Source organism: Lycorma delicatula, chromosome 6 (assembly GCF_047948215.1).
Source record: "Lycorma delicatula isolate Av1 chromosome 6, ASM4794821v1, whole genome shotgun sequence".
NCBI lineage: Eukaryota > Metazoa > Arthropoda > Insecta > Hemiptera > Fulgoridae > Lycorma > Lycorma delicatula.
This window is the reverse complement of record NC_134460.1, coordinates 42808624-42835658: the sequence shown is the minus strand read 5'-3', so window position 1 is coordinate 42835658 and position 27035 is coordinate 42808624. Positions and strand designations below refer to the sequence as shown.

General features: G+C 29.7%; 1 protein-coding gene across 1 annotated transcript in view; it reads left to right on the top strand.

The window, feature by feature from the left end:
• The window catches only part of unc-13-4A (BAI1 associated protein 3), a 118357-nt gene that overhangs the window by 32662 nt on the left and 58660 nt on the right, over window positions 1-27035 (top strand). Inside the window, exons 7-10 of the mRNA XM_075369588.1 lie at window positions 5612-5736; window positions 6013-6120; window positions 9751-9888; window positions 14473-14524. Coding sequence (XP_075225703.1) covers window positions 5612-5736; window positions 6013-6120; window positions 9751-9888; window positions 14473-14524 — 423 coding nt within the window. The remainder of the gene's footprint in view (window positions 1-5611; window positions 5737-6012; window positions 6121-9750; window positions 9889-14472; window positions 14525-27035) is intronic.

Genomic DNA, 27035 nt, shown 5'->3' with positions numbered 1-27035 from the left:
TGAAATCTGTCCCTTTATCATTCTGGCGCAGACAACACAAGAAATATACATCAAATCACTATTAACTAAGACATCAAACACTAAATAAAAACAAAATAAATGAATAAAATTTAACCTACTTTGCTGCTTGGCCCACCCAGTCTTGAGCTCAGCTCAGCCAAATGTTAGATGACATACAACCCAATCAAACACAAAATAAAACACGTAGACATCAATAATTCAGCTAAGCCTACTCGATGCAGCGCAGCCCTCGGACCCTGACAGACAACTCCCTGTCAGTCCGCTCCCGACTCTTCATAATCCCGCTCCTTTCATTGTAAAACTGCAGCTGCCAAACCCTTGACCGCCCTCCAACTGTCTCGGCTCTGGAGCATGAAGGCTACGAGCGTGTCCGGCGTGACCCCCATCCATTCCTGCACATCTTCTCATGTCCTGCCATCTCGGGCACCCGAAGAAAGTATGTTCGGCCGTGTCAGCTTCCCCACAGTAGATACAGTTGGGGAAGCTGCGCCGCTTGAATTTGTGGAGGTAACCACTAAATTCTCCATGACCAGAGTGGAGCTGACACAAATAAAAATTTATACCAACTATACTCTTAAAGCTTCTTTTATTTCATTTGTGGCTTTATGTTATTCATGTTTTGCAGCCATAAAAACTAAACCTCTTACAAGTTGATTTATTTATTTTTAACTGCTAAATTCATGTTTGGTTCAAGCAAGTTACTTTCAGCACAAAAGATCTTATTATTTAACTCTTCATTCTCTTATTTTCATTCACATTTCATTAATTATACTAATTTTCAAACTAAATGTTTATCACAATATTCAATACTTCTTCCAAACATTTTTTTTAGTTTCGGGTAAAAGAATATCATCAGAAAATTTTAGCATCTTCAAGCTTATAAATTTTTTTCTTGTATTTCCACTCGATAGGAAAAATATATGTAGTGCATTCATAATGTTCTCATCTTTGTATCTTAATAAGATATAAAATGTAGAGTAATAACACAAGTAAAACATTGCATTAAAGCTTTAACATTACACAAGTAATGTAAACAATATATCAGAAGTAATTTGCTTTGCTCTTTTGTGCTGAAAAAAAACTTGCTTATATAGAACATAGAGTTTCAGGAAATATCAAGGACCTCATTGTTTGTGAATAAATTACAATTTTTCCAATTTAATATTAAGATTACCATATCTTCAAAAAAGTTAAAAAAACACTGTTACTCCTTTTTTTAATTTATTTATTTTCTTAACTAATTTTTTTTATTTTCATCAGTGTAGTATATCTGCAGTAATTTTTTTTTATTCTGGAATTCATGGATGACAGAATATAGTTAATTATTATCATATACCTTTCCTGGCACTCCTGGATCAGGTTCATATTAACAGTTCCAGTTTATTATTGTATACCAGTGTTTCTCAACCTGGAAATCGAGGAATTAGCCTACAACTTTATATGTAAACAATGAAATCATTTTATGAGAAAAAATATCATTTATTATTAACATTTTACTTACGTTTATAAGTACATATGTAAAGATAATAAATTAATGAGAGGGTTGCGTTTGTTTTCCATTTAAAAGTTTCTCCATACATGAGTCTATGTTAGAAACACACAAAAGCAAATTGTTTTCAAGTGATAAAAGACAGTTCCTATGTTTTTTAGATTTTAGTGCAATCATAGACGATAAAACGTTTTCAAAGAGGTTTTATCTCTTTGAGAAGACATGGTGAAAGGGCTTAATATTTTCAATGCTTCTGTGATTAAATTTCCATATTCACATGGACTAGCAAGTCAAAATCTTCATTTGTGAATTGTAGTTGTAACATTTTATCAGCAGATTTCATTGAGCTGGTCTTCAATCTCAATAGGTAACTAGGCAGCACTAGCAGCAGCGTTTTTACTAAATGGATTCAGTGTCCACCTCTTTGAGAAACCATCATTATCTTCCTGGAAATATTCCGCCAACTGAATTTTTAGCTCAAGCAAGCAAATGCATCTTCATGCTACCCAAACTGCAGTGAATTTGCCTTCATCCAAATTTTTCTCATTTTAATTGAAAGTGAGTGGAACATATCAAAAGTTTTGCCTTGAAGGTGAATAATCCAGATATCAAACTTCTTAATGAAAGCATGAACTTAGTTTATCATTAATAAAATCTTTCATGTTATTGTAAATTCATATTCAAGTCATTCAAATGTGAAAATACATCATATATAAGTAAGCCAACATCAACATACACTTATTATTCTGTAAAAACATTGAGAATGGGATTTGTTTATCCTGGAAAAATATTATTAATTCATATCGCAATTCCAGTAACCAGGTAAAATACTTTCCTTCGCAATAACCATCTGACTTCTGTATGGAAAAGAAGAGGTTTTTTCTTTTCGCCCATTTCACAGCATAGTTTAGCAAACAGTTCTATTCTGTAATGGTCTACTTTTAATAAAATTAACCATTTTTTACAGCTTTACAAAGAATTTGTTTGAGATTTTCCAGCACATTTTTTGTGGTAAGAGAATGTCTGTGAAGGAAACAGTGTGTTCATTCTACCTTGGTATAAGACAATCTTATACTTTCCTTCACCTTTGCACTGTCACTACATACTGCAATACAGTTTGTCCAATCTGTGTTATATTTTTTAGTAGCTTCATAAAAAACATGAAAAAAGACATTGTCCTGTCACATGACCAGGTAGGTATTGATTTACAAAACAACATATTTTCTTTAATTGATCTGTACCTAGCGCATTTATATCTCACAAAACATAATAACTGAAAAATGATTGCCACATCTGTTAATTTATCAAATGGATTACTAAAAAAAATCACTTGAACTCACTTGCTGAATTATCTAATTGCAAACATCAGCAGCCATATCATCGATTCATGTTGATACTGTGTTTTTAGAAGCAGAATATGTTTTTTCTTCCACGCTTATTTAAACACTGTCCATATCGATTGCAGCAGTCAATATGAGATTTTCTGTGATTGTATGGGGTTTTGACATCTTAGATACTTTTAACACTATGAAATAAGATGTTTCAAGTGTACTTTTATCAGTATGACTTGATTTAAAAATAGAAGCTTGTTGATTTCTCAAAGTAAATAATTTTCTTTTGAAAATTTCTATAGGTTTGCTTTTTTGATCCAGACGTTTAGTTTCCAAGTGTCAAATTTATTTTAATGGCTTTATGCTTTCATTGGAGAATACTTGAAAACAAACAACAAACTGTGACTTTCCAAACAAAGAGGTAAAAACCAGAATTTAAATAACAGTCATTTTACAATCTTGTCGATTCACTGGTTGTAGATGGCTCATTTTTTTTTTCTCAAATTTATCCATTTTACATAAGAATTTAATTGAAAAATGAACAGTTACACCATTTAACTACACCCTAAAAAACCAAAACATCAATAATTATTATTATTTTCAATAAAACTATGTTTTTAAAAACATAATAAAGACACCAGCCCCACGCTTCACATTCGAAACTAAACTGTTCTGTAGTTATTCACATCTCTTTTACGAGGTGCTACACAATAGTACAGGGAATTTTACCATAAAAATAAAATAGCTTACCATAACTTATAATTTCCACGTCTCCTTCAAAGTAATCCCCTTGGGCATTGATACAGTGATCCCAGCATTTTTCCCATGATTCCATGCATCCCTGGAAGTCTGCAGGTGTAAGTGTTCGAAGCATGTTGTGCGTTTCTTCCTGAATCTCCTCAATTATGTTAAAACGACGGCCTTTCAATTGAAATTTTATTTTCGGAAAGAGAAAAAAGTCGCACGGGTCAAGGTCAGGTGAATAGGGTGGATGGGGAATCACTACTGTCTTTTTGGAAGCCAAGAAATTTCGAACGGCTAGCGATGTGTGCGCAGGCGCGTTGTCATGGTGCAGAACCCAGCTATTGTTACCCCACAGATCTGAACAATTGCACCTAATGCTTTCATGTAACCACTTCAAAACTTCACAATAGAACATCCCATTGACAGTTTGACGAAGAGGAACAAATTCCTTATGGATAATGCTTTTGATGTCGAAAAAATCAATCATCATGGACTTCATGTTGCTGCAAACTTGGCATGATTTTTTTGGCCACGGTGAACTTGTTGACTTCTACTGTGACGACTGCTGCTTAGTTTCAGGGTATACACCTGTCTCATCACCAGTTATGATGTTGGAGATGAAGTTAGGGTCATCTCTTGCTGAATTTTTCAATTCACTACAGACAGCTACGCAATTTTTTTTCTGGTCGCTGTTCAACAGTCTCTGTACGAACTTTGCAGCAATGTATCTCATGTTCAAATTGTCCGACAAGATGCATTGCACGGACCCATATGACATTAGTACGATTGCACAAACATCATGGATTGTTTGTCTATGATCTGCAACATTAGCCTCTCGCACTTTCGCGATGTTTTCCGGTGTTGCGCTTGTTGATGGTCTTCCTAAACGCTAATCGTCATCGACTGTTGTTCGTCCATCTTTGAATCGTTTGTACCACAAAAAAGTTTTACTTTTACTCATAGCATTGTCACCAAATGCTTCCACAAGCATGTGATGGGTTTCTACACCAGTTTTTTTAAGCTTGAAGCAAAATTTGATGCAGGTTCTTTGCTCTTTAAAATCTGCCATTTAGAACTTCGCCGAATCAGTAAAACACGTTACACAACTGCACAAAAGTCAACAATGCAGTCTCTCACCGTCACAGTTGTTGGAACACTGATTCATAAAGAATACTGTTAGCTACATCTAGCAGCAGCAGCAGGTCGTACCAGCAATGGTTCGCATGCGAAATTCATATTCCCCGAACTTTTGGGTAGCAGCTCGTATATGCTGAGAGCACAACATTTTCAAACATATCATATGCATGTTCGAACATGATCTCACAGTGAATATTATGCAAGTAGACCAAATTACAAGGAGCACATTCACATCAATTTGAGAAATTTACAGGTTTTATGTAAATTTCTCATATTTGTACACTTCATAATTGCATGTTCATGCATGTCACTATCAACACAGCTAAATAGTTTTAACTAGGTTTCATTGGGTTATAGTTGGGGAGTTGCAAAATATTCATTATATATATTTTTTACTCATTGGGGGTCATGGAACTTTTTTTTTAACTCTTCCAGAACGACCGGCGCATCCTTAAAGTATTATCTCAATTGCTCCAGTGTTGTGGCAGCAAATTCCCCCACTCTTTGTGGCTCCTCCCCCCAGAGACCCTTATTGAGGTCTCCCCTGGATCATAGGAACAACCCAACTTCCACTTCTAGATACCCAAAATGCTCCTCCCCAGGGATGTTGCCCTTCCCAAACCTAACCTACTAGGTTCCAGGCATGCATTTCACATTCCCTTCCCCTCATACCATCAGGGTTCTCCATCCTACCATCAGAAGCACCCTGACTTCCCCGCTCTTGCATGCAGGTGTGCCTAGGTGTCATGGAACTAAAAAGGTTGAGAATCACTGTTGTATACAAATAGATATTTAATTGTTTTTAAATTAAAATCTATTTTATTATATTGTTAGTATTTTAATTACTGTTATTAAATGTAATATTATATGTGGTTTGTATGATTATTAGGAAGAATGGTTAGCAGAATCGTTTAATGTATTCTTGGACTACTCATTACAGTTAATAAGAAAACATAGAATTTTGTTCCCCCCGCATCATCGTGTATCGATGGCTCGCCTTGACAATCTTCTCAGGTATGATTCATTATTTATTTATTAATAAATGAACCATTAAGTCGATGTAAAGCAAGTTTAAATATAGATATTAAAATTAATATAGTCTAGAATAAATTTATTTCTGATAACATAATATAACTGCACTTGTTTTTATTGGTATATTAACAAAATAATAATCTCACCGTCTGTTAAACATCTATTGAAATAATTTAACAACTTATTATTTTAATCAGTGCTATACTTAACTGCTAGTAACTGTATGAATACTTTTGATGAACTATTTTGCAATTACAGGTGCTTAGGTTTATTATCAAATATGAAGGCCTTTTGGAAAGTATGTCCATTTAATAAAGAAATTAGAGGTGAAATCATAACAGCATTGAAGAAAGGTACTCTTGAATGGTTAGTACTCTTATATTATTCTAGTAAATTAATTTCATACTTTTGGTAAAATTAATTTCTTTTCTTTATCTACATTTTTTATAAGTTTATTTGTTATAAATCACTTGTATTTTTATTCATCTTTACTAATGAAAATTTTGTAGAATTACAATCTGCAACTTTAAATGTAATTTACATATAAAAAAAATTAATATTTGCCTAAAGGACTCTGCCTTTATTCTGTAAGATTTGGGTTTGAATAGGGGTTTGAAATATTGGGTTCTCTTAGGATTTTAAGCATTTTTTATATGCTATAAGATTCATTTAATCTCAAAAAATATAAAAAAAGATGTTGAAATTTTGTTTAATCTGTTTTTCCAGTACAATTAAATATAGTTAAAGTGTGTATCAAATAAATTTAGAACATGAGCAGTCTTATTACTGTTCTGTTACTACTATAACCCCTTACCCATAACTCTTTCCACCTCTACAGCCATAGGAATGAATTATGAGTAACTTTATCTAGCCACCTTTTCCTTGGGCTTTCTTTTGATCTCTTAAATCCCAGTCAAAAATGTTTACTCCTGAGAACGACGGAAGAAAGATCAGCATTGAACAATCGATAGCTTATAAAATTATAATTTTTATGAGATTCTCAATTAACATTTTGAAAGAAAATAAGAAAATCTCTAGTTCCAAAATGAAATAATCATGTACAGTGATTCTTAGATATAATTAATAAATTGTTTGACCAAGAAAGGAAAAAAATATGTAAAAGCAGAACTTCTAAACTATTGTATCATTCTGTGAAGGCTGTAATTTTATTCACAAATTTTACAATTGTCTTCTATTAAATGCAAGATAAACTTCATTACTGAAAGAAAAAACAAAATAACATATTATGTGTTAGTCATCTACAGTCATAACATATAGTTAATACATAGCATTCATATAGTTAATACATAACATTTTAATTACATAAATTACATTATGTTAATATACATACATTATTCAGACATCACTGTGAAGCTTATTCTGTTGATTTATATATTGTTATAAAACTTTAACTATAAATTTATTTCTGGTTGCAAATATTTGATATTTTTTTTAGCTATTTCACACATTTATCAACTGATATATAAAATGGTAATGTGAAAGTTCCCACCATTTATACATTGTATAGGACAGGATCCTCCGAAAAGGATTTCTTCCAAAAAACCTGTGAGGTAATCATAAAAAGGAATTTCCTCACTACCCATTTAATTCTTTACCATATGAGGTATCCCGTATAATGAGTACTGGTTTCTCTTCTTCATTCTGATAAATAAATCTAAAGAATCTCTCTAAACTCAATTGAAATTTATTTGGTTACCAACAGATAATGGGTACATAACAGTGGAAAATCTTGGTCAAATGAGAGAGATTCTTTATTTTAATTTGAAAGAAATAGCCTATAAAATTAGGAATCTAGACAAAATAGTTGAAATACTTAAACTTTGCATTTATAAAATACGAGGATTTTTTTTCAAGGTTCAATCGGTCGCGAAATAAAAACCCGCACAAAAATCGGATGAACCTTAGCGGATATGTGTTTCTCAACATCTCTAGTATGGCCTTCAATCACACCGCGTCACTTTGTTTAGGTCTGAACACGCAGCTAGCACGTAATCATGTCTACAATAGCATCTCCCACCAAGTGTGAAGTGCGTTCAGTAATTCGATTTCTTCAGGCTGAGGGGTGTAATGCAGCTGAAATTCATCGACGAATAAGTAATGTGTACAGTGAAACTTCAGTGAGTGACAGCAAAGTGTGACAATGGTGCACGAACTTTAAAGCAGGACGTACAGATGTTCATGATGCAGGCGGTCAGGGAAGGAAGCGAGTGTCAACCGATGATCTCGTTGAGCAAGTGGATGAGGCAATTCGAGAAAATTGTCGGTTCACAATTTCTGTATTGAGTGATTCGTTTCCTGAAATTTCAAGGTCAGCTCTCTACACCATTGTGAGTGAGAGACTTCAGTACTTCAAACTGTGTGCGAGATGGGTTCCCAAGATGCTGTCCGACCATCACAAAACAATGAGAATGGATGCCTCCCTAACGTGTCTCCAGCGCTACCACAATGAAGAAGAAGATTTTTTGAACAATATTGTCACAGAAGACAAGACACAGGTCCATTTCGAAACTGAAGAAACAAAAGAACAATCCAAACAGTGGATGCATTCTCATTCTCCCAGTAAACCAAAGAAGTTAAAGCGAACCTTCTCAATAGAAAGTGTATGGCTACTGTGTTCTGGGACCGGAATGGAGTTCTCTTGGTGGAATTCATGAAACGTGGCACGACCATTACTGCAGCCTCATACTGCATGACTCTTCAACGTCTATGAAGGGCAATTCAGAATAAACAGAGAGGAATGTTGCCATCAGGCATTGTCTTTCTCCATGACAATGCTCGGCCGCACACTGCAGTTGTAACAAAGAAACTCCTGCAGCGTTTTCATTGGGAAGTGTTTGATTACCCACCATACAGCCCGGACTTGGCTCCATCCGATTTTCACCTCTTTGCCCACATGAAACGCTGGCTAGGACAATATTTTGGCACAGACATCGAGCTGCAGACCAGCGTAGAAACATGGCTGAAAACACAGGTGGCTCCGTTCTATGACGAGGGTATTGGAAAGTTGGTACCACGCTATGACAAATGTCTGAATCAGAGTAGCGACTATGTAGAAAAATAGCATAACCATGTAAGTACTTTTTACTAGTAAAAAATTTTTTTTTTTCACTGTGGTTTTAATTTTGTGACCGATCGGACCTTAAAAAAAAATAACCCACATAATAAGCATGACTAATCATACAATAAAATAAGATAAGGAGATCAAAGTGAAGACAAAAATTCAGTTCAGATATATATATATATATTTAAGTGGTATGCATATAATCATTACTATCAACTTTTTTTGCAAACTTTTTTATGAATTCTGAGAGTTTGACACACACTCACTTACACACACACACACAAACTTCCTTCTAGATTTGATGTAATTAGCTTGTAATAAAGTTTGTAATACTGTATTCATAATCAGAGCCATTCCTACGATCAAACTGGAGTTTATCAATCACTAGTCAGAAATAGTAGTAATTGGGTAGTCAATGTAAATTATATAAGGAAATTATACACAATATGTTCAAATGTACTTGAACTTTGTTGTAAACTGTAAAAATAAGCAACTAACCAAAATTGATTAAATAAATTGTTGCAATGCAAAAATATAAATGTTATTAAAGAAAACAAATGCCAATTTTTCAAACAACATTATTTATTACTAGATGTGAAGTCTGTGTAGAGAATTTGTAATCTTACTTTCTTTTCTTCAGAAGTTGAAGTTACAGAATCAGGCTTAGCAGAAAACTGTTGTTATTTTTTCTACACATTGGTGTTTTTTTTTTCTAATCAAGCTCCATATTCTTACCGTTCCTATTCTACATAATTTATTTGTAAATCCTTTATGCTAAATTCCTCGAGACATTATCATGTATCTTCTACATATTTTTTAAGAAACACCATCACCCCCCAAAAGCTAATTACTATAAATTATCTTTAATTTTGTATATTATAAATCGTAGAATTTATTATTATTATTAATTTCAGGTATGAAGAGAATCATAAGGTTGTAGCAGGAACTAGAGCGGACCCTGAAACAAGAATTCAGGGTTTAGTCAAATTAATAACAGCACTTATAGTTGATCTTCAAAGAGGTTATGACTATTACAATGCATTATTTGAAAGGTAATATTTATATTTTTAACTCTACTACCAAGATTAAATTGTGTTTTACATATACAAATGTTTTAAAAAATCAGTACGTGTATATACATACGAATGGATATACAAAAATAACCAGAATTTTTTTTTCAGTTTATATATTTATTTTTTTTTAAAGCAAAACCTTCAATCTCCATCAAAATACTCTCAATTAAAACTAATACATTTATCCAAACTTTTACTCCATTGTTCAAAACATTTTTTAAATTCATCTTCCTTGTAATTTTTTCACTTCATCTACATCATGGGAACAAAAGAAAATAACATGGAGCTAAATCAGTGAATAAGAGGAGTGAGGGAAGGGAGTCATGCTGTTTTTTTTGTTACCAATTGATGCACTGAGAGAGCTGTGTGAACAGGTGCATTGTATGGTGGAAAAACCAATCCTCCATCCGCCACAAATTAGGCCTTTTTTTAATGCAAACTATTGCCCAATTTTTTCAGAACCTTCAAGTAGAAACCCTGGTTAACAGTCGGACCTGGTGGAATGAATTCTGAATGCATCACCCCTCTACATCAAATAAACACATAAGCATTTTCTTGATGTTAGACTTCACTTGACTTGCTTCTTTTGGGCAAGGCGACATTGCAGTCTACCACCGGTTTACTGAATTGACTGTTGTTTGCTTCAGGCTCATTACCATAGACCACCATGATTCATCACTAATAATGATTTGAAAAGAAATCTCCGCCGAACTCCATGATGGAGAGGTGCCTTTCATACGGAGGTCCCAGGTTCAAATCCTGGTCAAGCATGGCATTTTTCACAAGCTACAAATTTCCATTTTCACATACCCATTTACAAGCTTCTTCATAAGCTTCTGTGCAGAATTAATTCATTAATAAAAAAAAAAGAAATCTGGATCAGTTTGGGATTGTTCTTTCAAAGCGTGGCATGCTTCACAATGACCCTCTCTTTGCTGAGCAGTCAGGATCGCCAAGGCACAAACTTTGCAGCGACCCTTCTCATTCCCAAATTTTCCAGTAAAATTCACTGATCTGAACTCCAAGTTACTCCAGACAGCTACTCGATTTCATCGTGAAATTATATGAGCAATTGTATGGTATGGTTAGTACATTTCTTCTAAGTTCTTTTCTTTTAACCGTCTGAATTTATTTATATTGACAAAAATTTTCATAGGTATTTCTTTTATATTTCTTTCTAAAAGCATTATTATCATTATTGTTTCAATTTCTGAATTGGTCGTGAATGTACATATGTTTATTGGTACATACATTTTTATGTAAATACTATCAATTTTCAGTTACCTGTCAGATTATGAGATTTTTAACAAATCTTCCATAACAAGGAAGTTAACATTTATGAATGTAAAGCATTGTTACATATGTATTTGAACCAGATAAGACTAAACTACTGAAATTGGTGAGCTCACATTGATAATTAAGCACTGATACATACAGAAAATTAAAAAAAGAACTGTACGGATTATTATTAGACAAGAAATTTGGTATTTTTTTGTTTACTACATTTTAAACTAAGTATCTCAGTTTTCTAACATTCTGATATAGGTTTACATGATAAATCAACTTGACATCTAAATGTTAAACAACATATTTTTTTTAATCAAGTTATTTAAAGTTGTTCATTAGATGTTTTATCTTAGAATGTATAATAAATAAACCTATCTTGACATTAGAAAATTATAATTATTAATATTAATGTTATTTTGATGATTATAAATTACTGATTAATAAATCATTAGTGGAAGGTAGATTACAAGGAGACTTGACAACATAATAAACCATTGTTACCAGACATGAATGTATTATTTTACATTTTTAAAACATAAATGACAAAAAAAATTAGAATAATTTTCATTGTATATTTCTAGAGTATCTTGTGTTTCTCGCAGGAATTTCTGATATAAAATGTATATTTTTTTTTATTTTTTCTCTTAAATAAAAACTATAACAGGAATTTTACCAGTAACATAATAGAGTTAACAAATTCATTACTTATAATGCAAAAAGAAAGCGTAAACTAAACATTTAGAAATTGTGTTTTGATGCTAACAATTTTGATTCAGAGAAATTTACAGACAGTTTTAGTAGTTTTTTTTTTACTGACAAAAAATTGAAGTTATCAGTTGAACTCGAATGTTTTTTATTCTGTGAAGAAAGTTATTTTAATGATAAACAGTAAGTTTTCCCTGATAATTTAAGAGGACAATAAGTCTGTTTTAATGGTCATATGAGTACAACTGTAGATGTGGTTTTGATGGAAGGTGTTGACCTCATTAATGTAGCAAAAAGAAAGAAAACAAGATTATCACTCTTTTTGTGTAAATACTGCCTGTCAATTTTTAGTTACCTCATTCACAGGTTATGAAATTTTTAATAAACTTTCCACAACAAGAAACTTTACATTTGTGATTGTAAAGCAAGTCTGGTGAACCCAAATGGTTTTAAGGGGCACTTGGATGAAGCATTATGTTATAGCAGGCCACACGTTAGGTAAACATGCTTTTAAAAAGTGTAATACAAATACAAAATGAATAAAACTTTATTGTTATACTATGATTCAATATAATTAACTCTCAAGTTTTAATTAATGAGATATTAGTTTATCCTTTCTTTAACTTAATTTTTGTAAATCTGTATTTATGTTTAATGTTGCACATCTTAGCTGATTTCTAAAGCATCAGTTAATGAAGCACGTGATGAACTCTGTAAATTTCATCTTCAAAAAAATGTTTCACAAACATATGTGGATCCAAAAGCACTTACAACCCCTTGTGCAAAATATCTAAAGTTGGAATATCTCTCTGATGTAATATAAGTATTGTAAAAATTAATTTTTGATGTGAACATAAATATTTGTTTCATTTCATTTCATTTGCAAATTTTCAGGAACACTGTTCATGTCAACATGAAATGGGCATGAAAATATTTCAAACATTTTATCATATTTTGTTAATTCTGAGAAATGACTATCAATTGCAGTTATGTTTCTTTATTTCATTAGCATATTTCAAGAAAATCTTAACTTGGTTTTTTAGGAAGTTATTTAACAGCAGAAAATGTTGAGAATTATTATTTTTAAGTTGGCTCTCAAATAATAATAATAATAATTTCTTATTAAAAGCTTTGATGAAATTACAAGCATCGATTATTAAATTACCTTGCCCTTGCAAGTCTTTATTTAGCTGATGTAAGTTTTTCTGTAACAGCCACTAAAAAACATAGGTCTAACAACCAATCAATTCAGAAACAAATTCTTGTTTCTTGTTCATAAACATATCTATTTCCTCCTGTAAATTAAAAAACCTTTTTAAAAATTTTCCACGACTTAGCCATCTAACATTGGTGAAATATACGATATCACCATATTCAGAAGATAATTCACTAGGAATTCTTTGAATTTTTGAATTACTGATGCTGAAGAGCATGTGAATGAATGTAATTTACTATCCTTATAACTAAGTTCATAACATGATTCAATACTTGACCACATAAATTTTGTTAATGTATCAAACAACAGTGCATCGGTTCCTCACAAACAACCTGCTGCCCATCACTCGATGTCATCATTCCACTCTCCTACATTACTAAGAGCAAAAATCTGGGGATTGTTTCTTTATTGCATAACAAAATTCAAATTACAGATGAACGTTACCAATGGTTGCCTAATGAAACTGATTCTTTCAGTAACATTTGGCGTTCGTGGATATCAAATATAGAACTGGAGATCATAGTTGCACTTGCACGTTATAACAATGACACATGCAAATATTCATCTATTTATTATTTTTTGTATACATATGAGAAAAACAAAAGTTCCAATAAAAATATAAAATTGCCCAGCGAGCCGTGGGCGAGACCTGTTGTAAAGCATTATTACGCAGGTGTTTGAAAATTCAGATAAGACTAAATTGATGAGCTCATATTGATAATTAAATACTAACGCAAGACAGATAATAACAAAAAAAAGTCTTAATGAACAACAAAAATGAAGCTGCTATACAAAATTCATACAATTTATACAGTCAGAGAAAATGGTATGTTATTTCATTGCACCACTATTCCTGTTTCATTAGAACTCAATATTATTGTTATTATAATAATACTAAAAATTCTTTAGGTTTATCACTGTAAGTAAGTGAGTAAAGTTTTACCAAACCTCTTTTTAAATTTTAGAGACCAAGTTTTATGACAGTGACCAGTCTCGTAAATGGAATCAACTGAAAATCACGACAGGATTCAATTGGTAAATTGTGCCAGTAATTCAACAAGGCAAGTAGTAATTTACTCCTGTAATGTGAGAAACTCCAAAAAAAGGCATAATTTTTGGGAGTTTCCTTCATCCCAAACATTGACTTCGGTTTTATTTTTGTAGACAATACTCTGTCTTTCTAAAGGCAAAGACTGATGATCTTTAAGAATCGTAAGGCGTACATATAAAGTATTTTAGGTTGATGTGTGTGGAACTAAAAATTTACCCTTTTCTTGAATGTTTGGAAAATATTTTGATTTTTTCAATTTATATTTATATTTAATTTATATTTATTTAATTTTTCTTTATTTCAGTAACAATGGTGTTCCGTATTTTTGTGCCATTTACAAACAGTTAGAAAAATTGGTAAGTTTTTATTTTTATATAGTTTATAATCTTTTATTAGCAAATACACTACGCATATATAATAAAATAGATATACATATTTTAAATGTGATTATCTTTTTTTTTATAGAATTTTTAAATCCTAATTTTTGTTTGTATTATTTATAAAGTGACTCAAAAATTTAATATATCCATTCATTTTCAGGTTTTATTTTATAACTCCTGTTGTTACACATTTTCCTATGTATAAAATCTGTTTATACATAGATAATATAAATCAGTGAAATCCTTTTTCATTATAAAGAAAATTTTCCAACTACAGCATACTTTTGAGATGTGAATCTAATTCAGTAGATCTTAAATCTAACTTGATCGGTCAATAAAACATAAATTCTTGGTTTCAATTCCTGGTACAGAGTAGAAATTTTTCCAATTTTGTTTACATCAATCATTTTTCTTTAGGTTTTAGTATATCTTTGAACAAATTATGAAGATATCAAGAAAAATATTATTAAACAGATTTCGTCATAATATGGAAAATTATCAAAATTTTCATTAAATCTGTAAACAAAAATTTTTTTGGTTTATGATTTTTTTCTTTCTATCCCTATAATGTATTACAGGAGTTTATCATATTCATTATCTTTTTTCCAATTTATTTAAATTTTAATCAGTAATTCTACTTTTTACTGACACATGACTTAATGTTACTGTTAATATTGTTAATCAAAATTGCTTTATTATTGATTGCATGTATGTATATATATATTTATAAATGTTGATGTTACTTTTTATCATAAATTTTAAACTTCATATACTGTTTACTTCAGTCACTATTATTATCTTACTTGCCTATTCTGTAACAAATATTTATTAAACTACATTTTCTTCGGTTTAAAGACAGTAATTTATTTATTTAAACAGAATTAAAGTAAATACAAGTATGGTATATTTTTGCCATTATATTGATGATGTTTCTTACTGTATTAACAAATACATTCTGCATAATGGTTAGAAAACAATCAATGCAACTTTTATTTTAAAAGATCTCATAAGTTTGAAATAATTTTATATTAAATTTGTTATAAAAGTCATGTAAAGTTATTATAAATGTCTATTACTATATAATAATATTTTTATGCTTTTTGATACTATAGTTGTTTATTATTTTAAATGTTCAAATTTTTATTCAATTAAAATAATAATCTATTAATATAAATTAAAAATTTATCAGTATTTAATGTAAACCAAACCAAATTTTCCGTATAAAGCATTTAAAATCTCATAAGGTTTGCAATCATTTTCACAGCCATCTTCATTATAGTTGCTGCTGTAGTCACGCTGGAGTTAGTTCTGTTACTGCTGGCAGTCTTTTAAGTTAGATAGATACGCATTTAGTATGCCACTAGACTCACCAATTGCTAACCGACCAATAAAATAATATGTCTGTATAAATTTGTTAATGACACCATTTTGTTGTACTGAAACACAAACAATAATTTTCTTTTTACATATATGAAAAAAATATTTCACATATTAAACCAGACAAGTACAGACATAATTAACAAATACATATTCTTGTCTTCACCATTACAAATGTAATCAAAAAAAGTAAGCTTTCAAAATGCACAGAAAACCAACAATGACAGGTACACTCAATTACAGCACTTCAACAATCCAACTAACATAAACTATTTCTTTTTAGAAAAATAATCCATTGATTACTCAACACAACCTTGTCATTTGAAACAAACCTTGTCTCACAGAACAAACTATAAAATACCTAACTAAAATTTAATAAAAATTCTCCTTAATCCACTCCTACAAAAAATTAACAAAAATAAAAGCTAAGGTAAGCAAAACAAAAAATACACTAAACAAATTAAATTAATTAGAATACTACTCATTGTTGTCATTAAATTTTGGTTACACATTAATAATAAACATTAGGCGGTTTAGCTGTTTTTGACATAATTTGGGATTTTTTTAATTACTTTTTAGAATCGGTTAGTATTTTCAAGAGTTTTTGCATTTGTTACACTCTAAACTGTACTAACATTTTTCCAATTGAATCTGAATTTAAAAAAATGAAATTCCATTTTGAAAAATACCACGTCTCTTCACTCGTGCAGAATATGCTGATATGATTTATATATACATCTTTTCCGATGGAAGTGCTCTAGCTGTGGTAGAAGAATATCGACGTAAGTATCCTGGGTGATTAGTTCCAAATCGTAAAGTATAGTATTTTATAGAATGTTTAATAATCTTTTTTAGAATGGTATATTTCCCAGAGCTTATGTTTCATCTAAATGTCAACCTGTATATCATGATGAAAAGTAAAACATTCTTTAGGTGGTACAATTTAGTCTTCCAACAAGAACACAAAGAATTTCTACACAACCCAACATTCCACAAAGTAGAGTATGAAGTACATAACATGCTCACAAACTGCATCCTTATTGTGTTCAGAAAGTTCAACACCTCCAGCTTAGTGACCATGCCAGATGACTGCAGTTTTGTATATGGGTTAAGAATAATTTCCAATTAATTCCTTTCATACTGTTTTTGAATGAAGTTACTTTTTCCCCATAATGGTATAAACAATACACAACATCCACATCAGTGGTCTGAAGAAAACCCACATGCTGTAATTGAATCAAAATTCAAGCAACAATTTTTGTTGAACATTTGGTGTGATGTGATCAAACCAGTTAATAGGGATATTAGATCGATATGTCACAGGGAGAAATTATCTGGAATTTTTAATAAACAATCTCTTACAGTGCTTGAAAATTTCATAATGGCAAAATAAATCGAAATGTACTATCAACTTGATGGAGCAATAACACATTTCACGAATGAAGTAATACAATTCTTAAATGATAAATGTACTGGTAAATGGATTTGATGTAAAGGGCAGATAAATTGGCCATGTAGATCGCCGGACCTTACTCCCTTATATTACTGTTTTTGAGGCTGGATGAAATGAAAAGTATAGAAGAAAAAGTAGATACATAGTAATGAACTGATCACTTGCATTCTCAATGCTGCTACCCTCATCAAGGAACACAAAGATATCATTAGGTTGGCAACAGAAAGTTAAAGAAAAGGAGCCGCACAAGTACATCGATGTCAGTGGTGGAATCTTTGAACATTTATTGTAAATTAATATAGTATAAACCACAGTGAGTATTTTTTGTTAAGTAAATTGAAAATATTTTACATTTTCAAAGGACTTTATTGTACTTAACTCTCTTTTTAACTTTTACAAATTCGTAACATTTTTCTGTTGCTTTGTTTTAATAATAAAACTTGATGTTTTTTTTTTGTTTTCATATACTTAATTAGATCAATTTTGCGAGAATTAAATTCTCTGCAAGTTTGATAATAAAATTTACAAATTTATTAGACATTTACTTTATAACACCTAACATTTATTAACATGTTATTTTATGACAACAATGAGTATTATTTAGATTAATTTCTAAGCATACACTTTGGGTTGCCAGCTAAATTTTCAATGGTCTAAATTTATTTTACTAAAAACAACTGTTTTTAATTTTTTTAAATTCATAACATTTTTTTTGTTAAAATTTGTTTTGTTTAGTTTTTAATTCCCGGGCATTTCATGCCTGGGAATTGAAATCCAGGTGAAATTTTTTGCTAGCCGTGACTTGATGAGAGGTTTTTGAACATATGTTTGTATGAACTTTTACTTATTTCAAGCTCTATAGTCAATTCCCAGATTATTTCCTTGTCTCCTTAATCGCTTTGTATATATATTGAATTGAGTATAGTTGCAAAATGTTCTGCATCTGCATTGATTAAACTGAATGCAACTTCAATTAAAAATACATAGAGCACTTGAAAGCTCTCCAAATCAACATAGAGAACATTTTTCAATAATCTCATAGATGCAGATCACAAATTCACCAGCCGCAATAACCTTGTTATTCTAAATGAATGCAAAAAAATATGACACCTTAAAAAACCAAAGCATTATAAAATATAAAAGCACATAACAGTATAATAATTGAACAGAATAAATACCCTTATATGAGCTTTAATCAACTGACAGTATGCCAGATCAATGACAGAATAAACATGGAAAACATGCAAATAGTCCTGTGGCACGTCATGCACCTTATCATTTATCCAGCTTTCATCTCTGCAGTCACCTGCCTACCTTTGAATGCAATCAATATCTCTCTGGCAATGTAAGATATGATAAATGCAGTATCAGCTGTCAACTGTAGTAGGCAACGGGTAATCCTTAGCTACCCAAATGTCACTGCAGATCTCAAAACATGATATAATATTGTTTACCGCTTAACATTCCCAGTGGCTAATCTAAACCCATTGTATATGTCTGAATTGCATGAATCAGATCTCCTTGTTTCAAGTGGAGGTTGACACTGAGAATAATACATTTTTGCCCAACACAAGCCTAGTACATGGCTTACCAAAAGCTAAAGACATGGTCAAACTTTACCCTGGTGAAGTTACCCGATTCTAGCTGACCACAGAACAAGACAGAACCGCACATACTGGAGCTACCCATGGCTTGGAAACATAAGGGTGGCCTAAATGTGGAAATGAAGAGGCCGCTATCCACAAATCTGGCTGAATCATAAAATGACCTAGGCAGAGAAATTGAGGCAGAACTTGCCTCAAAATCCAAACATTTAACTGAAACGACAGACATTGACATTATTTTTGTGCCATTAGGGGTTAACAACCATCTGATACAAAAAATTTTGACCACTTTTCATCAATGGATCTACAGCAAGGCACATAGCTAAGCCATGTTTTCATTGAATTTAGTTCCTTGTCACAGAACTGAACACCAAATTAACCTAAATACTAAATGAATGATAGAACTACCATTAACAAATGCACTTTTCAACCACTTTCTAGATATCTCTCTTTCTAACTTGAAGAATCACTAGCAATAAGCAGCTGATGCCAGTGTGAAAAAAGCAGCAGAATTCTTCCAGAAATGTTTTAAAAAATACTAATAATTTTTTTTTGTAATGTTCACATTCGTGATCACGTGACTAATCTTTTTTTTTAATTTAAACAAATAAAATATGATGTTGAATCTGTAACTAGTTCTTTACAGACTGATGCATTTCATTTTGTGTTGAGCAATTGCAAAATAAGAGAAAAATCTGTTTCTTTAGTACAAAGAATAAAGAAAATGCTCAATTGTAGAAGGAAATGCAAATTTTTCATCTTACTATAAAGAACTGTTTTATTCTGTAAATGTTAGAGTTTTTATTAGGTTGTGTAATTAAAATTGGCTATTTAATAACAAATATTTTTATACGTTAAGAGTACATGAGAATGAAATTCTTGTTAAACTAAGTTCTTTTTAGAAGAGTAGAATCTTAATTCAGTTTAAACCAATTCCAAGTAGATTGATAAAAGTTTCTTATCTAATTTAAATGTCTCCATTGCACTTGTTTTATGAAAAGACAATATTAAATTAATTATGAAAATTTTTTCATTAAAAAAAAATCTGTAATCTGTAGTTGTGTAAAATTCTGTAGAAATAATTTGAATCCATCTTAGTTTATCGCATATGAAAACTAATTACAAACAATTATTTTTTTTTTAGTACCATCAATACCAATTTGTTTATTACCTAATTCAACAATTTTAAATGCTTTTATTTTTAATATATCCTAGATAACCACTTAGTAAATCTACCCTATTGAGAAGTTTTAGTTTCAGTGTTCAATAGGCAGGATAAAAATTTGCAAGAAAATTTTCTTGTAATTATATAAAAACAACTGATAATTAGTGGTTTAAAATCATCAGCAAATTTACTTCTCTTCCTGAAAATGTGAACTCTTCTCACTTGTTTACAGTGTTAAGTCAACTGGCTGAAATCAGATCACAATAAATATATTAATATTTAGTTCACTTTTGAGAAATGTTTAATATTAAAACATGTCATTTATTCTTCAAAATACAACATTCACTTAATAAATTATATAGAATAATCAGAAGATAATAGAAAATTGAATACTGATAAATAACATTTTAAAATACATTATACTTCATAAGGAAGTGTTCTCAAATACTTTTGTAACTTAATAAATTTCTACATTTTAACCATTTGTAGTTTACCAATTGTTTAATCAGTATTAGATCTTACCGATGCACAACCTAAAAACGTACTAGGGTGAAACTGCTTCTTTCATTTACACTTATGAGTTAGGTAATGTTACCTTTTGTGAATCGGCCATTAAGAAATTTGAATATAATAATGTAGGATTTCTCAGAGATAATATGATGCTAAACGTATCCGGTCCTTTTTGGAGGTGTTTCATTTAAAACTGTTTTTAATTAAAAGGTAGAAGTATAGAATTTTGCTGGAAATAAATATTGGCATCATCAGTTATTCAAGTTGAAATAAATATTTTAAATTATTATTTCTTCATTGAAAAACAAAAGACAATAGTTTTTTCTTTTTTTTTGTTAGATCATAACCAAATATTAACCTTAGATGTATCAAAATTTTTTAGTTCCTATATTCTGGGATGTGTCTATTACATCCTTGTATCTATGAAAAATTACTTTACCTGTGAAAGAATTTTTATTAAAATTGAATTATTTTGACTTTCTCTAAGATTACAGTAGAAAGCTGGAAATGTTTGTCATTTGATTTCATTTCTATCATTAAAGCTTATGAAACTTTCTCATATACTGTAGAACTGTGTAAAGTTTTTGAGATTTTCAATTTGATACATTAACATTTATATAATCCTTTATGTAAGTCTAATTTTCATTCAACAGGTATTTTCACTGATTGCCTTACAAGTTATATCTGTTTTTAATAATGGATCCTTCATCTTATACTGTTTATCTTGCAATAATATTTTATTTTCATGTGGTGGATTCCCAGCATATATATCAGAAATACATAATAATAACATCAACTGGGATTGAAATGGCAGTTACAAAAATTACATGTATGGAGGTATTCATTTCTACCAACAAAATCTCTATAAATTTCCCCATTGCCTTCTGTTATTCTATGATTACTTGAATTAAGATTTATTTAATAAACACCTGATAGTATTTTTTAGTATCAAAGGTTTTTTTCTTTTTCAGTTCAGCAAATGGATTTTTTTAATTCTTATTTTTTTTGTTACATTTTAACAATTTTTAAAAAAGTTCCCACATAAATTAATAAAAATAAATAAATTAATTTGTCTTCATTTTATCTTTCACACTTATTATAATTATGGATCATTTGTTGACCCAATTGTTGTCTAATTATGTTTCTATAGTTGGCAAAGGATTTCTCAAAAATGGTGGATGTCTTCGAGGTATTATTTGACGACGGTCACAAAACAGTAACAATTGCATTGCTCGCTTTTAGACTTGTCAGTAGATGTAATATTTTTGGAAGAAATGTTATAAACAAAAATAATTTTATTTCAATTTTATTAGTTTTAATAAATCATAAATTCCTGTTAAAATTTAAAAAATTATAGATTATTATTATTTTCCAATTTTTATATAATTTTGATTAAAAAAATTTCTTCCAAATTAAATTATGTCTACTAATGTGTGCTTAATCTTTAGTTCAGGATTAGAATTACTAAATTTTTTGCAGCTATAATTATGAAACTTCATTAATTTATTATAAAAATTTTAATTTACTTCTTCTTTTGTAACATATTTGGATTTTAATTACCTTTAGAATGAAATTCTTGGGTAACAATATTTGATTTGAATTTGAAAAAAATTAATGAAGTTTCTTTCTGAATTAAAATGGTTTTTCAGTCCATATTGTTTAATGCATGCCCAATTCAGTGAATTTATTTTCTATACTGATTATTTGTATATATGTTATATGAAACATAGGATGTAAATGTAAAACAGATGTACATTTTTTATTACTTATTCGTAAATTTTATTTACATTTAAAACTTCTGAAAATTGTAAATCAAAATTTTGTTAATATTTTATGAAAAGTACTTTTTCATTTTTTTCTTTTAAATGAGAAAAGTGCCTATCAAAATCATAAAAAATTGATAAAAGTGGAAAAGCAAATGTTCAAATGTCCACATTTATCCTTTCACAAATGACCAATTTTCATTAAAGCATCGTAAATTATTTTATAATTTAGATGTTTTTACAAGAATTTTTGGATTGAAAAACTAGATTTTAATATCTTTGTTTCGCTTGTTTTTTTAGAGGGGCAGCCATGATTGTTCTGCTTTTATGGCGCATGAGTTTTCTTGTTCTTGTGTCAATCCTGAGTCTCTGTTTTTATATAGTGATTTATTGCCTCATTAGAGAAATTGTTATTGGAGAAAATTTGTTGCATACTAGTTAATTAAAACAAAGTATTATTAATAATTATAGAAGAATAAAACATAAATTACTTTTAAAACTTTTTATGTTGTTGAGAAAAAGGAATTCTGTGTTATCTTCTTCATTTTTTATGTAACTCAAACATTAGCTTTATTTATTTTAACTGATTGGCCAGAATAATTTAACTATTTCAAGAACGATTTAAGAAAGGCAAAGTTGAAAATTTATAAAATTCTTATTTCATATTAATATGAAAATTTTATAAATTCCTTAATAATTATTACATTTTTTCCAAACAATTATGTTGAGGATTTCTTTGATTATACAGTAAAACTTGTTTTAAGAGTATAAAATTATGTATTATGTAAACATAAACAAAAATTAAAGTTACTTTAATTTTCTCAGTTTTTTAAAACTGCAAAATTTTTAACAAATTGGATAATGTTTTTATTAATTTTTACTGAAATTGCATTGAAAAGAGAAAACTACAAAAAATAATTTTCAACCAGCAGGAAGCAACACTTTTAATAGCGTTCTCAAAATGCTGTTGAGCATCACATCAAGTCAACTGTAAGTCTTGTTAAATACTCTAGCTACTCAGATTCTGAACAGTCAAACAGATTTTCAGTTTGGTATAGGCCACATAATTAATGCTAAAATGAACTAATATGCACATATATATATATATATATATATATATATATATATATATATATATATATATCGGAGAGGCGAGGAGATTTGTCAGGGATTCAACGTTTTGTGTTTCACTCACTTTTATTATTACAAGTGGAGAATATATAAGACTATAATAAAGCTCAACCAATAAAAATGAGTAGACAACTCGTACAATGAAACAATTACAAATGATAACTATCACCCATCAATAACTCAGCAGTACACGAATCATAATATAAGATTAATTTAATTTAGAACTCAAACAATACTAAAACAACTTGCGATAGACCGAGGCTCGGGGAAATAACGAATTCGCGACCACCAGGACGTCCGTTCGATCTGGGTTCCAAAGCAAGACTACCTTTTCTCAATATTCTCAAATAATATACCTACTGCATATTTCCTTTTCCTTATTAATTTTATGATACCCCTATCGTCCTGGGATCCCGACTACGTTGACAACCATGTGCCTACCTAGGCCTAAGCCTACCGCAATAAAACAATTTAAACCTTATTTTACAAAACATTACAAGTAATAGTACATTTCTTAAAACTACTAAAAATACAGATATTCTAAAGAATATTCTCATCGTTTTGTCGGAAGATACTCCACTGTACTTTATTCTCCGGCATATATATATATATATATATATATGACAATTACAATTGGTACACAAATTAAATTTATTTCTTAAAAACCACAAATGTTTAAATTTATCTAAAAATCCCTGATATTTCCTCAGAACTATATCATTTAAGAATTGATGTATATTATAATATGCTTTACCTAAATGGATTTCTCAGGTATGCCTTTTTAATTTAAAGAATTCAGTAACCTCAAGCTTTCTGATAAGTTATATACAGTTTCACTCCTACACTGCATATTGTGGTCTTCTTTTAAATGAAACTTGATCTTTGTTTTTCTACTATAAGGTTTAGTTTCCTGATGTTATAATGTATTTAAATGGACATGACAATGATGATATTTTAAAAATTAAAAAATATTTTTATAAGGTTCGACAAAATATTTTCTTTTGGTTTTAAAAACCAAAAGAAAATGTTCATTTTACTTTAAATGAACTACCCCACATAAAGTAATGTTATAACAAAAATACTGTTAAAAGTATTGTTAAAGGAAACTGAAAATGGAAAACTTTTAGAATTTATTCATATTGCCAAATAACTGGTGTATCATCCCCAGTTAAAATTCTTATCCAATCTTATTCCCAAAATTATCTGAATCAATTAGATCTTACCAAATACTCACATAACAATATCTTCCTAATATTAGATAACATAAAATTAATTATTTTTGTTTTGTATCTATTAAGAATCAATCTATTTTCTGTAAACCATAATATTCTAATTTCTTCAACATCAGACGTAAAGAAGAACAGACTACTATCACAGATTTAGTCCTGACAAGTGCGTTACTATCATCAGCAAAGAGTATCAGTTCTCCAGCAACAGCAAAAGATGCCATGAATAAATTTAAGAGGAGAAGTAGGCCTAGTATAAATCCCTGTGGAACTCTATAATTGATAAGTTAATGCCCTGTATCATTCTTCAAAATGAGAGTTCTTTGCTTGTACTGAGATATAAAACCAGTTCAAACTATTGTATGATGTATGACATTGTGACATATTATCCTGTATTTAATAACTTTTGAATAGTAACAAGTGCTCTAAGCCATCAAATGCTCTGGAAATGTCTCAAAGTATCTTGTGATACTGTTTGATACACCCAAAGCAGTCAAAATCCAATTTACAAAATCATTCAAAGCCATCCCAAAGCTGTTAATATCTTCTAAGACCATACTGAAAGAAACTAAAATAAGTCTTTCCAAAAATCCACTAAAAACGGTCATGAATAAGCTTCTAAAAAACTTTGAAAATGCAGATATTAAAGAACTTATCCATATAATTTTTAAGATCATTTTACTTAACGTTTTTTCAAAGTACCTTAAACTAGTGTAACAACTATCAGGTTTACAAAGCATACCGTAGTCTCTTTTTTAGACTTTGCAAATTTTATAACTGTGTAAACATATCTACTAGAAATGATTCTAACTGAAAGGTTCACAATAAATCATCCCTTAGATGTTAATTTAATTTTCAATAAACTAATACAGTATTAAAATTTAGTTTTATTGTCAAAAATTAAAGTTCCTTGAAAGAAAATATGAAAAAAAAAAAATTATTCAAGTTTTAAGCTAATTTTTGAATGATTAACAAAATCATCAGATTTCTATTTTTGAGGGACAACAAGACATATTACACATTCTTCTTACTTCAGGAACAAATAATTATAAAAACACTATCCATTCTTTTTTGAGTAGAAAAAATAATAATTAAAACTAATCCTTTATTATAAGTATTTAATGTAGGAAAAGTTCCTACAGTTGTAATTGAACAATTTCATCTTAGACTGGTTTTACTGTATTTTTTAAGCATAACAAAATTTGTTGTTAATTTTATTTTTTTTTAAATTATTCTCTGATTCGGTATTAATTTTTTTAAAGTTTTTTACGTACTAAATATTTCTTTATATATCTTATAATTTTCTACTGACTTCATGCAAGGGCTATTTTTTTTTAATACTGTTAATCTTGTGATAAAAAAGCATGCTGAAATTTAATAATGTGGAGTTTTTAATTATACATTTCTTATAAAAATTTTATGCATATGAAATAGAATTTCGAAAGCATTTTGGTTTGTATTTTCCACTTTGGATTCCTTGTGTTTGTCTTTTTTAGGATATAAGATGTTAGCTGCTGGCCTTGTGGAAATTGCTAAGCTTATGTTATGTGATTTTGTATGTAAATTAACTATTATTATTTTAATGACTGTTAGATGAAACTGTGTTTGTTTATTTTATTTTTTCAGATAATTTTAATATTAAGTTTTTAGTGAATATTTAAAATTTGAATATGGTTGGTTTGAATCTTTATTATGTTCAAATTTAAATTCATCAGGGTTATATAGACAAATTTTTAAAACTTAGTTTGTCAAAATATTTACGTGATAATATGTGAAATTACTGTTTAGTTCTGTATGCATATTTTTGTATGTAAAGTTGGAATGGGTTTATAAAGGTATGAGATAGATGTATGCAGCACTTCTTTTACCAGTTGTTACACCAATGGTATTTTAATTAAAAAAATAAATATAATTTTTGTTATCAGATTTAAATACGGAAAAGGTATATATATTCTCCTTTTGTACAACACTAAATTAACATTTTTAGTTTAGGTCATTTAGGTCATTTATAACAGGCATAATACAGGAAACAAAATTTTCCAGTTTTAATTACATTTTTTTAAATAAAAACTTTGATTAATTGATTATATACTAAGAGGCCTGACATCTAGCATAAAAGAAGTACTTGGTATAACAGCTACTAACCATAATTAGCATGTCTAATGGTGACAGTTCACAGTGGTTCAACCCAAAGTCATTCCTAAAATAAAAACTGATAAATAATGAGAAAGCAAGGTAATATAGTAAGAAGGTGAGAA